We start from the raw sequence: 16,352 nt of genomic DNA on the forward strand, positions 1-16,352 counted from the left end.
GCATATGTTAGTCCTCATCTCCCAGTTGGCCCCTCCCTCCCATGTCCCCTCTGTGTCCACATGTCCTTTCTCTGTGTCTGTGCCTCTATTCCTGCCCTGTAGACAGGCTTATCAGTATCATTTCCCTAGATTCCACATGTATGCGTTCATATACAATATATGGTTTTCTCTTCCTGACTGACTTCACTCTGTATGAGTCTCTAATTCTATCCACACCTCTGCAAATGACCCAATTTTGTGCACTTTTATGGCTGAGAAATATTCCACTGTATGTATGTACCACATCTTCCATATCCATCTTAGGCGAGGTCCTTTAGGACGCGTGTCCCACACAGCAGGCTTCAAGCCAGTTTTCTTGCCTAGACGCCAGGCTACAGGCAAAGCATTTTCTGTCGCTCTTTGCTTCTTGTGCACAGAGGATACAGCCCACAATCTTTCTCATGTTTCTCTCTGTGGCTCCTACGCTTCCGTCTATTCTGGCTTGTCTCCCGTGACCCACTGATCTGGGCTGCTCTCTTTCCTCCTGCTCCCCCACCTCTGGGCCTCCCCGCTCTCTGTGAGGACGGCACTGGTGGGTGCCCTCCTGTGGGTGCGCGGCTGTGCCATGGTTAAGCTGGGGGTGGCCCTGAGCAAACTGACTCACTCCTTGCATGTCCACGCGCCCTGGGAGAAGAGGTCTGTTCGTTCTTAGCTCATCGAGTCATGGTGAGGATTGCAGGTTGCATCGCATGGGCTTCAACAGGATCTGCTGATGGCAAACACTTAACCTGTTCTATTAGCCTCTCCCCACTTGACCCCTCAGCCAACAGACACGCAGATCTCTCAGTCTGAACAATCCTTGGCTTCGTCCTGCTTACCTCTCAACCACAAGCTCTTCCTCCATGAGAAATATCTGCTTTTGCTATCTCTACTTCCTCAACTTCCAGTCATACCTCAGCTCCTTAGTTAGCATCATTACACCTATTTGTTTTGTATCAGTGTTTCTGGACATCAGGGAGCTTGTTGGAGTCCTCAGTGTTAGCATGGTGGTGGCAAGAACGCAATAAATATCACTGAAAGAAAGAGGAAAGAGAGGCCCAGTGGGTAAATAAATGAATGAGAGCAACCTGGCATCACTGCCCGACTGAAATGGCCATTATGAGGCCACATGTGGCTTCCTCGTGGCCCGGCTGGTGGTCTGTTAGGAAACCTCATTTTCTCTGCTGTTGCTGGAGCGTCAGATGCTGATGTCTGGGTCTCTCCCAGCCACATCCTCACCACCCCCTTGGTTGCCATGGCTCCAGGCACCTGATTTCTAAGCTCCCTTCAACGGCCCCTCCGTCTCTGATCGCTCTCTCAGTGCTGGCGTTGCCCTGGACTTCACCCTGGCCAGCTGGGTGGGGTCTCTGAACATTTTCTTTAGTTCCCATAGCTGCAACTACCCCATGCATCCCTTTCTCATACCCTGGATCTATATTTCTAATTTCTTGCTGGAAAATCTCCAACCAGTTGGCTCCTAGGAACTTCACGTTTGATTTGTGCACAACCAAATTCATTTTATTCCTTACCATCTAACCCAGACGTGTTTCCCTTCTCATTTGATCTATTGTAATATATGGGGAGTTGGCCAAAATAGAAGTTTCAATGGCATCAATGAGGCTAGCATCCAGTCAATTGCCAGTTCTTCAATCCAATCAGTTGATTCTGTCTGCTAAGTACTCCTCATGGCAGTTGTTCCTCTCTGTTCCTAATGGGGATGTGTAAAGTTTAGCTCTCCAGCTTCTCGCTTGGGCTAGTAGAATAGTTTTCTGAAAGGCATCTTGACTCCTATCTTCCCATGTCCTACCTGCAGCTCTGCCTCCACACTACAGCCAGTGTGGTCTTTCTAAAAACCTGGGTCTGGGGGACTTCCCTGGAAGTCCAGTGGTTAGGACTGGGCCTTCCAGTCCAGGGGTGCAGGTTCTATCCCTGAAAGAACATAAACAACAGAACCAGTATCGTAACAAATTCAGTAAAGACTTTAAAATAAAATAAAACCTCAATTCTGATCATGCATAAAAACTTTGGTGCTATAGCCTACTGTAGTCTTAGCTTAACTTGTTTGTCCCTGGAATGAGTTTTATATTAGTTTTTGAGAAAGACAGGTTAATATCCAACAGACGATCCCCTTTACTGTACTGTTCAGTAGAGCATATTATTATTTTATTTTTATCTGAAGTGCTGTCTTCTTTTCTGCTAATGAGAATCTCACCCTCACTTCCAGGGCCAGCAGGAATTCCATTTTTTCTTTATTGATCACACAGTGGGAAGTGGGAAATGATTTCTTTCTCTTCTGGATTAGGGTTGCCTGGACCACTTCTCTACCAATTATCACTTATTGTCTTGTGGTGGAAAATTTTCATATGAACATCTTGCTCGCAAAGCTCTTTGAAGATAAGGTTATAACTTAAAATTCTTTTCAGGTATTATGCCCATCATTGAGAATTTAGGAGGCTGCTTAAAATTTTTTGATGTCATGGCTAATGCTGCTTGTATCTGTTGCAGTGTGGTTATTTGTTGCTCTGTTATTTACTTAGGAAAAATTTTTAGCGATGAGAATATTTTCATGGTTCCAAATATAGTTTGCCATGTTGCTTTCCAAAAGGGTTGATATCAATTTATAGTGTCCCTAGTGGCATTTTCTATATTTTGTTTTTATTCTTTGTCATATATTTTAGTACCTTGCATTTTTATAAATTATAAAAGGCTGTGCATAGCATATTAACCCACTGTTGTATTATAGGTCATCAGTTTGTTTTCCCCTTTTTATTTTAGCTTCTCTAGTTTTCAGGTATATCAGTTTTAAATTAAAAAAAATGTGTCCCTCAATTTTTCCTTTATGTTATTTTTTTTTTTTTTTGCTGCTTTATATTTGAGAAGTTGACATTTTCCATAGACCTGATATATACATTCACATTTCATTTTCAGTAAGCTTATTTTTATGTACTATCATATTATGAAAGACTCCCATGGAAGAATGATCTGTCAGTGCCTTTGGGAATCTTTTTTCTTGCCTTTGATAGCACTGTCAAAATCATCTTCTTAAGCCAGCACCTTCCAGGTAGATTATGAGATGTTTTTGTGTACATCTGAGATAGGTTTATAAAATATAATATCCAGAAGGCACTTTATGATATTATATTTCATAAATTATGTACTTCATGTAATTTAACTCAGTTCAACTTCAGAGATTTCAATATACAGTTGAATCTGTCCCAGATTTTACTGTAATTCACAATAGTGAATTTTCATTTCCAGAGTTTTCAATAAGGAAGTTTTTACTCTGGAAAAATGGCATGCATTACACAAAGCCCTCACTTAGTATACTTTTGAACATACCACATTAGAGCTTAAAGGAATCCTAAAGGAGATGGCAAGCAGCTTAAATAATGTGAAAAATGGAGATTAGGTCATTTTCAGACTGAGGTCAAGTGATGTCATAGATGGAATTTACAAGTCTCAACCCTGAGCCAGTGAAAAACCTCTACCAATAAGGAAAAACAGGGCAAACATCTAGTATCTCCTAATATGGACTCTTATGGAGAAAGACCTTCCTAGATGACTTCAGTTACCCATATTACTGTAAGTTGTCCATTGTGACTTTGAGAATTTCTCTTATGTGCAAATTCTTTAATCTTATAATGGGAGCCAGTGGCCAAGTAGCATTAACTTTGCAGATTTTTTACTAATAAATTTTGTTAGAGAAAATTTATTTCCATACTTTAAAGAATTGCAAAATATAATAATTTTAAAACTCATGTGTGATTCTTTTTTTGTTTTTTGAAAACAAACAAGGACTCTTTGGTACCTTTACGATAATCTAATATGCTTAGACAGAAATTATTCTGTTTTCCAAAGTCCCAAAATGTATACGACTTTCAGGGAAAAGTTACTGTGTTCTGATATTTTAGGAGATATTGGTCAGATCCAAACATAATTTAATGCTTCATTTCCTTACTTTTTTTTTTTGTTTAACTGTTGTTTTCTTTCTTTGCTTAACAGAAAATATTTGTTTTTTGGGCCTTTAAAAATATGAGAGCTGTTCAGATGGATGCTGCTTCTGCAGTTCCCTTATATTTATCACCAAACACTGAGTAGAGTTCTCTGTGCTACACAGTAGGTCCTTGTTGGTTGTCCGTTTTATATATAGTAATGTGTGTATGTTGATGTTCACTCTTGCTGCCTCCTGTTGGACCACTTCTAATTTACCTTGATTCATGGACCTAACATTCCAGGTTCCTATGCGATAATGCTCTTTATAGCCTCGGACTTAACTTCCATCACCAGTGATATCCACACCTGGGTGTTGTTTTTGCTTTGGCTCTGTCTCTTCATTCTTTCCGGAGTTATTTCTCCACTCTTCTCCAGTAGCGTATTGGGCACCTACCAACTTGGGAAGTTCATCTTTCAATGTCCTATCTTTTTGCCCTTTCATACTGTTCATGGACTTCTCAAGGCAAGACTACTGAAGTGGCTTGCCATTCCCTTCTCCAGTGGACCACATTTTGTCAAAACTCTCCACCATGACCCATCTGTCTTGGGTTGGCCCTACAAGATGTGGCTCATAGTTTCATTGAGTTAGACAAGGCTGTGGTCCATCTAATAAGTTTGATAAGTTTTCTGTGATTGTGGTTTTCTTTCTGTCCATTCTCTGATGGATAAGGATAAGAGGCTTATGGAAGCTTCCTGATGGGAGAGGCTGACTGAGGGGGACACTGGGTCTGATGGGCGGGGCCATGCTCAGTAAATCTTTAATCCAATTTTCTGGTGATGGGCGGGACTGTGTTCCCTCCCTGTTGTTTGACCTCAGACCCAACTATGGTGGAGGTGATGAAGACAATGGCGACCTCCTTCAAAAGGTCCCATGAGGGCACTGGTACACTCAGCACCCCCGACCCCGTAGCAGGCCACTGCCAACCCATGCCTCCACCGGAGACTCCTGTATACTCACAGGCAAGTCTGGGTCAGTCTCTTGTGGGGTCACTGCTCTTACATCTACTACTGTGGGCAAGAGTCTCTTAGAAGAAATGGAGTGGCCCTCATAGTCAACAAAAGAGTCCAAAATGCAGTCTCAAAAATGACAGAATGGTCTCTGTTCATTTCCAAGGCAAACCATTCAGTATCACAATAATCCAAGTCTGTGCCCCAACCAGTAATGCCGAAGAAGCTGACTTTGATTGGTTCTATGATGACTTACAAGACCTTCTAGAGTAACACCAAAAAAAGGTATCCTTTTCATCATGGGGACTGGAATGCAAAAGTAGGAAGTCAAGAAACACCTGGAGTAACAGGCAAGTTTGATCTTGGAGTACAGAATGAAGAAAGGCAAAGGCTAATAGAGTTTTTCCAAGAGAACACACTGGTCATAGCAACACCCTCTTCCAACAACACAAGAGAAGATTCTACACATGAACATCACCAGATGGTCAATACCAAAATCAGATTGATTATATACTTTGCAGCCAAAGATGGAGAAGCTCTATATAGTCAGCAAAAACAAGACTGGGAGCTGACTGTGGCTCAGATCATGAACTCCTTGTTGCCCAATTCATACTTAAATTGAAGAAAGTAGGGAAAACCACTAGACCATTCAGGTATGACCTGAATCAAATCCCTTACGATTATACAGTGAGAGTGACAAATAGATTCAAGGGATTAGATCTGATAGACAGAGTGCCTGAAGAACTATGGACAGAGGTTCATGGCATTGTACAGGAGGCGGATGGTGATCAAAGACCATCCCCAAGAAAAAGAAATGCAAAAGGCCAAATGGTTGTCTGAGGAGGCCTCACAAATAGCTGAGAAAAGAAGAGAAGCGAAAGGCAAAGGAGAAAAGGAAAGATACATCCATCTGAATGCAGAGTTCCAAAGAATAGTAAGGAGTGATAAGAAAGCCTTCCTCAGTGATCAGTGCAAAGAAATAGAGGAAAACAATAGAATGGTAAAGACTAGAGATCTCTTCAAGAAAATTAGAGATACCAAGGGAACATTTCATGCAAAGATGGGCTCAATAAAGGACAGAAATTATATGGACCTAACAGAAGCAGAAGATATTAAGAAGAGATGGCAAGAATACACAGAAGAACTGTACAAAAAAGATCTTCACGACCCAGATAATCACGATGGTGTGATCACTGACCTAGAGCCAGACATCCTAGAATGTGAAGTCAAGTGGGCCTTAGAAATCATCACTACGAACAAAGCTAGTGGAGGTGATGGAATTCCAGTTGAGCTGTTTCAAATCCTGAAAGATGATGCTGTGAAAGTGCTACACTCAATCTGCCAGCAAATTTGGAAAACTCAGCAGTGGCCACAGGCCAGAAAAGGTCAGTTTTCAGTCCAATCCCAAACAAAGGCAATGCCAAAGAATGCTCAAACTACTGCACAGTTGCACTCATCTCACACGCTAGTAAAGTAATGCTCAAAATTCTCCAAGCCAGGCTTCAGCAATATGTGAACCGTGAACTTCCTGATGTTCAAGCTGGTTTTAGAAAAGGCAGAGGGACCAGAGATCAAATTACCAACATCCGCTGGATCATAGAAAAAGCAAGAGAGTTCCAGAAAAACGTCTATTTCTGCTTTATTGACTATGCCAAAGCCTTTGACTGTGTGGATCACAATAAACTGTGGAAAATTCTGCAAGAGATGGCAATACCAGACCACCTGATCTGCCTCTTGAGAAATTTGTATGCAGGTCAGGAAGCAACAGTTAGAACTGGACATGGAACAACAGACTGGTTCCAAATAGGAAAAGGAGTTCGTCAAGGCTGTATATTGTCACCCTGTGTATTTAACTTATATGCAGAGTACATCATGAGAAACACTGGACTGGAAGAAACACAAGCTGGAATCAAGATTGCAGGGAGAAATATCAATAACCTCAGATACGCAGATGACACCACCCTTATGGCAGAAAGTGAAGAGGAACTCAAAAGACTCTTGATGAAAGTGAAAGTGGAGAGTGAAAAAGTTGGCTTAAAACTCAACATTCATGGCATCTGGTCCCACCACTTCATGGGAAATAGATGGGGAAACAGTGGAAACAGTGTCAGACTTTATTTTTCTGGGTTCCAAAATCACTGCAGATGGTGACTGCAGCCATGAAATTAAAAGACGCTTACTCCTTGGAAGAAAAGTTATGACCAACCTAGATAGCATATTGAAAAGCAGAGACATTACTTTGCCAACAAAGGTTCGTCTAGTCAAGGCTATGGTTTTTCCTGTGGTCATGTATGGATGTGAAAGTTGGACTGTGAAGAAGGCTGAGCACCGAAGAATTGATGCTTTTGAACTGTGGTGTTGGAGAAGACCCTTGAGAGTCCCTTGGACTGCAAGGAGATCCAACCAGTCCATTCTGAAGGAGATCAGCCCTGAGATTTCTTTGGAAGGAATGATGCTAAAGCTGAAACTCCAGTACTTTGGCCACCTCATGTGAAGAGTTGACTCATTGGAAAAGACTCTGATGCTGGGAGGGATTGGGGGCAGGAGGAGAAGGAGACGACAGAGGATGAGATGGCTGGATGGCATAACTGACTCGATGGACATGAGTCTTGAGTGAACTCTGGGAGTTGTTGATGGATAGGGAGGCCTGGCGTGCTGTGATTCATGGGGTCGCAAAGAGTCGGACACGACTGAGCGACTGATCTGATCTGAACAGAAGTAGAAGATATTAAGAAGAGGTGGCAAGAATACACAGAAGAACTGTACAAAAAAGAGCTTCATGACCCAGATAACCATGATGGTATGATCGTTCACCTCGAGCCAGACATCTTGGAATGTGAAGTCAAGTGGGCTTTAGGAAGCATCACTATGAACAAAGCTAGTGGAGGTGATGGAATTCCAGTTGAGCTATTTCACATCCTAAAAGATGGTGCTGTGAAAGTGTTGCACTCAGTATGCCAGCAAATTTGGAAAACTCAGCAGTGCCCACAGGACTGAAAAATGTGAGTTTTCACTCCAAGCTCAAAAGGCAATGCCAGTGAATGTTCAAACTATTGCACAGTTGCACTCATCCCACATGCTAGCAAAGTAGTGCTCAAAATTCTCCAAGTCCGGCTTCAGTAGTACGTGAACTGTGAACTTCCAGATGTTCAAGCTGGATTTGGAAAAGGCAGATGAACCAGAGATCAAATTGCCAACATCACAGAAAAAGCAAGAGAATTCCAGAAAAACATATACTTCTACTTTATTATCAAAGCCTTTGACTGTGTGGATCACAACAAACTGTGCAAAATTCTGAAAGAGATGGGAACACCAGACTATCTGACCTGCCTCCTGAGAAATCTGTATGCAGGTCAAGAAGCAATAGTTAGAACCAGACATAGAACAACAGAGTGGTTCCAAATTGGGAAGGACATACATGAAAGCTGTATATTGTCACCCTGCTTATTTAGCTTCTATGCAGATTATATCATGCAAAGTGCCAGGCTGGATGAAGTACAAGCTGGAATCAAGATTTCCGGGAGAAATATCAATAACCTCAGATATGCAGATGGTACCACCCTTATGGCAGAAAGCAAAGAGTAACTAAAAAGCCTGTTGATGGAATGAAAGAGGAGAGTGAAAAAGCTGGCTTAAAACTCAACATTCAAAAAACAAAGATCATGGAATCTGATCCCATCTCTTCATGACAAATAGATGAGGAAAATGGAAACAGTGAGAGACTTTATTTTGGGGGGCTCCAATATCACTGCAGATGGTGACTGCACCATGAAATTAAGACACTTGCCCCTTGGAAGAAAAGCTATGACTAACTTAGACAGCATGTTAATAAGCAGAGACGTTACTTTGCCAACAAAGGTCTGTCTAGTCAAAGCTATGGTTTTTCCAGTAGTCATGTAGGAATGTGAGAGTTGGACTGTAAAGAAAACTGAGGGCTAAAGAATTGAAGCTTTTGAACTGTGGTGGTGAAAAAGACTCTTGAGAGTCACTTGGACTGCAAGGAAATCAAATCAGTCAATCCTAAAGGAAATCAGTCCTGAATATTTATTGGAAGGACTGATGCTGAAGCTCCAATGCTTTGTCTACCTGTAGTCAGCCAGGTTCCTCTATGAGATTTCCCAGGTAAGAATACTGGACTGGTTTGCCATCTCCTTCTCCATGATACCCACATAGATTTTTGAGAAAAGCATAGTTGGAGCCAGTAACAGTCAGCTCAGTGACCGCTGCTGCTGCTGCTAAGTCGCTTCAGTCATGTCCGACTCTGTGTGACCCCATAGACGGCAGCCCACCAGCCTCCCCTGGCCCTGGGATTCTCCAGGCAAGAGCACTGGAGTGGGTTGCTATTTCCTTCTCCAGTGCTCAGTGACTAGAAACGTGGTTTACTAAATTTGTACTATTTGTACCACTACTAGAGAGACATAATGCATAAACACACATTGGAGTATGTTTTAAAAACATTGGCAAAGTAAATGTTTGATAACATGCGTAATTGTGCTTTTCTATTTTTGAAACACTGGTTCAGTTATTTTTATGTGAATACCTATTCCATGGCCTTGGATGCTTGCACTGTTAATTTAAAAATAGGACAAGGATTTAGATAAAAGTAAATGGGCTGTGTAGGATTAGCCCTAGCTTACTTTACCTGCAATTAGGAAGGCTTTTTAGCATTTTTACATATTCCCAGTTACAAAGACTTACCCAGAAAAAAAGGCCATTATGAAATCTTTAATTTCAAAATGCTCTGACCTAAGTTTATGAAAATATAAGTAGAATTAGTCATTTTATAATTTGTCATTGCTTGGTATGTGTGTTACCTTTTTATGTGATCCGTATCTATTTAATAGTCTGAGTGTGCATAGTTCTTTTATTCATTAAACAAACATCAGGTACCCCAAGGTGCCAGGCGCTGGTCTGTCCTGTGTGCTGGGCATGTATCAGTGGACAAGGCAGCAGAAGACCCTGCCAAAAAAAAGAAAAACTTTGAGTATCTTCATTAAATGAGTTTCTGTTAAGGAATCATTTTTAATAAAAATTTAACTTTATACATTTATTTTTTCAGCTTTGTTGGGTTATGATTGACAAAATTGTAAGATATATACAGTGTATCTTATGACAGTTTTACACATATGTAAAATGTGTGTGTATATATACACACACACACGTATGTGTATATCTATGTGTGTGTGTGTGTGTGTGTGTATATGAAGGATTCCTCCTATCTAATTGACGCATTCATCACCTCAAATATTTTTCTTAGTGTGAACTTTGAAGTTCTATTCTCTTATTGAATTTTGATTATACTACATGGTGTTGGGGCTTCCCTGGTAGCTCACCTGGTAAAGAATCCACCCACAAAGCAGGAGACCCCGATTCGATTCCTGGGTCAGGAAGATCCGCTGGAGAAAGGATCAGCTACCCACTTCAGTGTTCTTGAGCTTTCCTGGTGCCTTGGCTGCTAAAGAATCCGCCTGCAATGCAGGAGACCTGGGTTTGATCCCCGGGCTGGGAAAATCCCCTGGAGAAGGGAACGGCTACCCACTCCAGTATTCTGGCCTGGAGAATTCCATGGACTTTAGTCCATGGGTTCGCAGTGTTATAAAGTGTAGTCATCATGCTGTACATTAGATCCTCAGATCTTTTTCATCTTATGTAATTATTTTAAAATCAGTTTATAAAGTTTATACGTTGACCACCCTCAAAATGTTTTATCTGTAAACAAGTATGATGTGTGTGTGGATCACTGTGCATGGTTCTGTGAATATGGAAGAAAAGGAATGGAAGTATTCTGCTTGTTATTGAAATTTTTCTTAACTTTACAAAATGTTAAGCAAACACTCCCATCAAACTTATAAATTACACAGCTATTCTAAGAAGCTGTTTTCTGATCCATTTTCTGTTTTTAAATTTTCTCAGGTGGCGAATGTCAGTGCCTCTGATTTTGAAGTTTTCTCCTAATATAAATATACCTAAATCCCCCCAAATACTTTCTATCTTGAATTCAATTTCATGTGTCTCCAAGGGCTGTTCAACATCGATATTTCTGTCACCAAACTGAAGATGAAGAAAGGGAGAAAAGATTATTTCTCCCCTCTTGAATACCAATCTGTTGCTGACAGAGCTAGATTAGAAGTCAGAAATCCTTTTTCATTAATTATTAATCATGGTCCCATTGTTTAAAAAGTCACAAGTCATGCTCGCTTCCGAGTATCAAGAGAACAGGAAAATTCAGAGAGTGGGACAGAGGGAATGAGTTTAGCTGAGTGTAAATTTCAATATGTCCCTCTCCTCCTTAGGAGAGAGTTATGTGTGTGGCTCAATCGAACCCTTCAAGAAGCTGGAATACACCAAGAATGTGAACCCCAACTGGTCGGTGAATGTCAAGACCACCTCGGCTTCGCGGGCGGTGTCCTCTCTGGCCACTGCCAAAGGGAGCCCTTCAGAGGTGCGGGAGAATAAGGATTTCATTCGGCCCAAGCTGGTCACCATCATCAGAAGTGGGGTGAAGCCACGGAAAGCCGTCCGGATTCTCCTCAACAAGAAGACTGCTCACTCCTTTGAGCAGGTTCTTACCGACATCACTGACGCCATCAAGCTGGACTCGGGAGTCGTGAAACGTCTCTACACCCTGGATGGGAAGCAGGTACGTGGTGGTGGGGGGTGACAGTGGTATGGCCTTGACTTTATGGGCAAGAACCAGGGAGTTGGGGGGTTTGTGTGGCATTGAATGGGGACGCGAGATGTACATTCTACTGATATTGATGGGCTTGAGTCATCTAGACAGCAGATAACATAGCTGTTGTCCTCCAACCAGTTCAAGGATAGAGTTAACACAGGATTACCTTAGTAATCAAGTACAAATATAGACCTCTGAAGCGTAAATGATTACTCAGAGATTTCTACTTTTCCTATTATTAATTGCTTAACATAGTGGTGCTTTTTCAGCCATCTGTGTTCAGTTTGGTTGTGTAGTTATGTCTTTATCATCACTGTGAGTAGCACTGAAGTGTAGAAGTGAACTCTGACCAGTAGAGAAAAACCCAAGTCCTTTCTTTGACCTCAATGATATTTCATAGTTTTATATCTCAGTAATGTTCATAAGCAAGATTTATTTACAGTTTATGTATTTCTGAGTACATATCTAAGGAATGAAATATTTCCATCTGGATGGCTCTTAAGAGGCATATTTCTAGAATATTATACATCTTTTATTGAAAACATACTTTCTGGAATCAAATGAAAAGAGGGGTTTCTTTAGCTGTGGAATGTACATCGATCGATTTGGGTGAGTGGACATGTTAATGTGCATTGCTCGGATGAACTTAAAGGAAGTCTTGTGTGGACTTTTGCAAGGATTTGACAGAACCGTGATGGTGAGCTAAATAAAGAACACTGATATATGACATACGTACAGAGAAATTTGTTGATCGTTCAAAGTTTACCAGTGTCTTTTTGTTTCAGATTATGATTTTCAGGACACTATCTTTAATTGAAACTTAGTTTTTATCATGGATCTGTCCACATGCGTTTTATAAATTATTTTGAGATATAATTAAAATGATTTGGATAAAGAGTACATAGTAAAAGTCAAAACTAGATTCATAAATTAAAAGATTGATCTTATTAAATAGAAGACTCTTCCAAGTTCTTGAAGGCTAACACATTCAAACTTTATGAATTAGAAATAGATGCAAATACTAGAGAGTGTTAGTCATGAAAAAATTACTCCCCTAGGGATCCATTCAGATGCTCTAAATTATAAATTCATTAGGAGAAAAAAGGAAGATCTGCCAATTGTTCATTTATATTCACCAGTCTTCTGCTTGTCTCATAAAACCTACCCTAAGTGTCATGTGGATAAGGAATCTTAGTGAGAAAATCTCCAGTCGTCTAGATCTAGGAAGGTGTAGCCTGAATGTCACCATGTATCAGGGATCAAAAAGTCCGTGGCTGCCTTGTAAATTATAGCAGCAGTAAGATGGCAAGGTTCACATTTAAACACTTAATCCCTTCCCTTTGTAATGAATTACTCAACTGTCTTGAAGATCTGCATTTTGGTGATTTTTCTCAACATGGGAGTTTACCTGTTTTCATAAAAATAAAATTTAAACAAAGAATACATAATTGATAAATCTTTCTCCCCTCCCCCTGCTTCAGAACTTTGGGGTTCCAATTTGTTACACACTGAATCAAAAAAACAGCTTTAATTATTTATGCTAAATTCTGCCATGAACTGAGCGTTTATTCCAAGAATGAATTCCTAGAAGAGATATCATGATGTTCTCAATAGTCTTCATCTTTTTAGGATTTTTATCTGGTGTCTGTATTTTGTAATAGCTGTTTTGTTAATGCACCAGATGTAGGTCTGATCTCCTGATGTGAGGCAAAGACGATCTACTGACACCGGCTTGTGGTGAAGGGAAGTGTAGCGTTTATTTCAGGGCAAAGCGAGGAGAATAGGCAGCTTGTGCTCAAAAGACCCCAATGCCCCCATGGCATTTAGGGAAGCATTTTTAAAGGCAAAGTAAGGGAGAGGATCTCAGGGTGTGTGATCAGCTCCTGTACACCCCTCTAATTGGTTGGTGGTGAGGTAACAAGTTGGTATTTTGGAAGTTAATGTTGTCAACTTTCTGGTTGCAACTGGTCTGGGGTCTATGTGCTGGTGGTAAGTTTGCAGGTAACTTCTTCAACTAGGTGGGGGCTTTAATGTCTACAAACCAACTCAGGAATATGGTTTAGGATATTATCTATAGTCTTTGAAGAGGGATTGAAGGTTTATGACATTGTTTTATGGCTAAATTATTATTCTTTTGCCCTGCATGACTGCTTTCCTTTGTTTCTGCATTTTCTCACTTTTCTGATTAAATTCTGTTTGGAAACTTGGGGAAGACCTAAGAGGCTAAAGCTTTTCTAAAAGCAAGAGGCAGGGGACATGGGGGTCTCTTCCTGGAAGGCCCTGCAGGGTCCTGCTGGGTTTCAGTTTTTGCTGTAGTTTACATGTAAATAATGGGAAAGAATCCAAAGTTTAATGTTAAAAGACCAGGATTCAAATCCTGGTTCTGCCACAAATTTTTTTTTTTTCCCAAATCACTTAACTTAGCCTCATTATATTCATCAATAAAACATGGATAAAATGATCACCTCTGTTTCACAGAGTGCTGGTGGGATCAACTCTGATAAATAAGTGAAAGCTGTTTTGAACTATAGTAATAACATGCATGCATGCTCGGTCATGTCCAACTCTTTGCAACCCTGTGGACTGTAGCCCTCCAGGCTCCTGTCCATGGGATTTTCCAGGAGAGAATAGTGGAGTGAGTTGCCATTTCCTTCTCCAGGGGAATCTTCCTGACCCAGGAATCAAACCCACATCTCCTGCATTGCAGGTGGATTCTTTACCACTGGGCCACCTGGGAAGCCCATCATAATAGCAACCATAGTTTTATTGAACATTGTTCTAAATGCTTTGCATGCGTTTGGCATGTTTACTGCTAACAGCTCAGTTATTATCCCCATTTAACAGATAAGGCCATTAAGGCACAAAACTTGTTAATAAAAAACAGGTCCAAGGCCAGACAGGTATAAATGGTAGAGCTGGGATCTGAACTAGTTTCTCTCCAGAGCTTGCCCTCATGGCCACTGTAGCACAGCAGATGATAGTAAAACCAGAGATGCAAGTGTACCGAAAACGAATTTCCAAGTGAGTAATCTGTACAAGGAATATCATCTGAGAGTTTTCTGCTATGAATTGTCCCCGCTTCAGTCATCCTGCTGACTCTCGTATCTAGCTCTTTTCTCACGGGGCTGATCCCGGTCACCATTGTGGCCTTGCCTCTGTTGGGGCATGTTCTCTTCAAAGCAGGAGCGGTGAAAAGCTGCAAAGGAATCGGATGATAAAGTGGAAAGAGTGAAAGAGTGGAAGAGTATAAAGACTTTATGCTTGGGTTCCCGTTAGGAACAAAGCTTCCTTCCTCATGGACCCTAGGAGTCTTTAGAATCTTTTTTGTTCAAAAGAGAATCTGCCCCCGCTAGCAGATCTCCCCCCTCCCTTTGTGGGAGGGATTCTTTAACAGCCAAGGCTGTGACCATGGCTTGATAAGCCTCTGAGGAAAAAAGCACTTCCCTCCAAGACTTCCTGTGACGTGATGCTCTGACACAGTAGGGTGGCACCCTGTGCTACCAGGGTCTCAGCCTGCCCACCGTGGCATCGGGGACCACATGCTGTCCATGGGACATCACCCTTAAGATCGCTTGTCTGCCTTTTTTTTTTAATAGTATATCTGAGCCCTTGTATCAAAACCCAATGCCCAGTAAAGCTTTTAAAGGTTTTTGTTTTGGTTTTTTTTTGTAGCAAGGAAATAGAATTGTTTAAATAATTAATACTTTGAGTGCTTTGGATAACGGGTAGAGGGGAAGATATACAAGCAGGAATGGCTTTTCAGATTGCCGTCAGGCAGCCTACAAGTGAATCTGTGGGAAGGAAACTGGGGACTCGGGGATTTCTGACTGTGGAACAGGGTGAGCCCGTGCCCGCTGGTACCCAGGGATGGGCACTGAGAAGCGTGGACCACATGGCCCTCTCACTTGGTCTCCTTGCACATCAGCCTCTTGGCTTTGTTTTAAGCCCCAGCCTATGAGTTCCTTGGCTCAGACTGTAAAGAATCTGCCTCCAATGTGGGAGACCTGGGTTCGAAAGATCCCTGGAGAAGGGAATGGCTACCCATACCAGTATTCTTGCCTGGAGAATTCCATGGACGGAGGAGCCTGGGGGGCTACAGTCTGTGGGTTTCAAAGAGTCGGACACAGCTGAGCGACTTACACTTTCATTTTTCATGAGTTCACTGTGCAGTGCTTATTTGAGGTTTTTCGGCTGAGATCAGGAAATCAGCATATTGGAAATGCTGTCCCACGTAGAAGGCATTCTGCAGAAAGCTGCAGTTTCCTGGATGGCTGTTGTGGTTCACAAGCAGCCTGTTTGTGAGTGAACCTTTTCTAATTATTTCAACTCCATTCTTTATCCAGCGGCGTAGAAGCTTCGATTAAAGGTTCCCACAACCTCGCCATCCCCTCCACACAGCTTTTAGGGGGTCTCTGCTAACCAGATGATCAGGCACTTTTGCTGCCATAGCTGGGGAGGTCAGAGATCGTGTTGCATCTTACTTTCAGCCATGCCTTATTTACCTGGGCAATGATTAAGGGCTCCTAAAGAAGGACGGAGAGCATTTTCTAGTTGAAGGTTAAAATCACATCCCTTTGCTCCATATTCAGGGGAGGCTGTGCAGGCTGCAAGATTTTGCAGGGTCTGGATGTTGGAATTCTTCTGTGGGTTATTCTCTCACCCTGCTGGGCAGCTACTTCCAGAGGTCATTTGTGCGCTGTGTGCTAGGTGGCTTCAGTTG

At 41.6% G+C, this 16,352-nt stretch overlaps 1 protein-coding gene across 2 annotated transcripts in view; it reads left to right on the plus strand.

Annotated features, from left to right (window-relative positions):
* DCLK1 (doublecortin like kinase 1) overlaps positions 1-16,352 on the plus strand; it is a 352,622-nt gene that overhangs the window by 14,529 nt on the left and 321,741 nt on the right. For both annotated transcript variants that reach the window (XM_070380418.1, XM_070380419.1), the window contains exon 3: positions 11,253-11,599. In XM_070380418.1, the coding sequence (XP_070236519.1) occupies positions 11,253-11,599 (347 nt within the window). The remainder of the gene's footprint in view (positions 1-11,252; positions 11,600-16,352) is intronic.

The sequence above is a fragment of the Bos mutus genome, chromosome 12, assembly GCF_027580195.1.
Source record: "Bos mutus isolate GX-2022 chromosome 12, NWIPB_WYAK_1.1, whole genome shotgun sequence".
NCBI lineage: Eukaryota > Metazoa > Chordata > Mammalia > Artiodactyla > Bovidae > Bos > Bos mutus.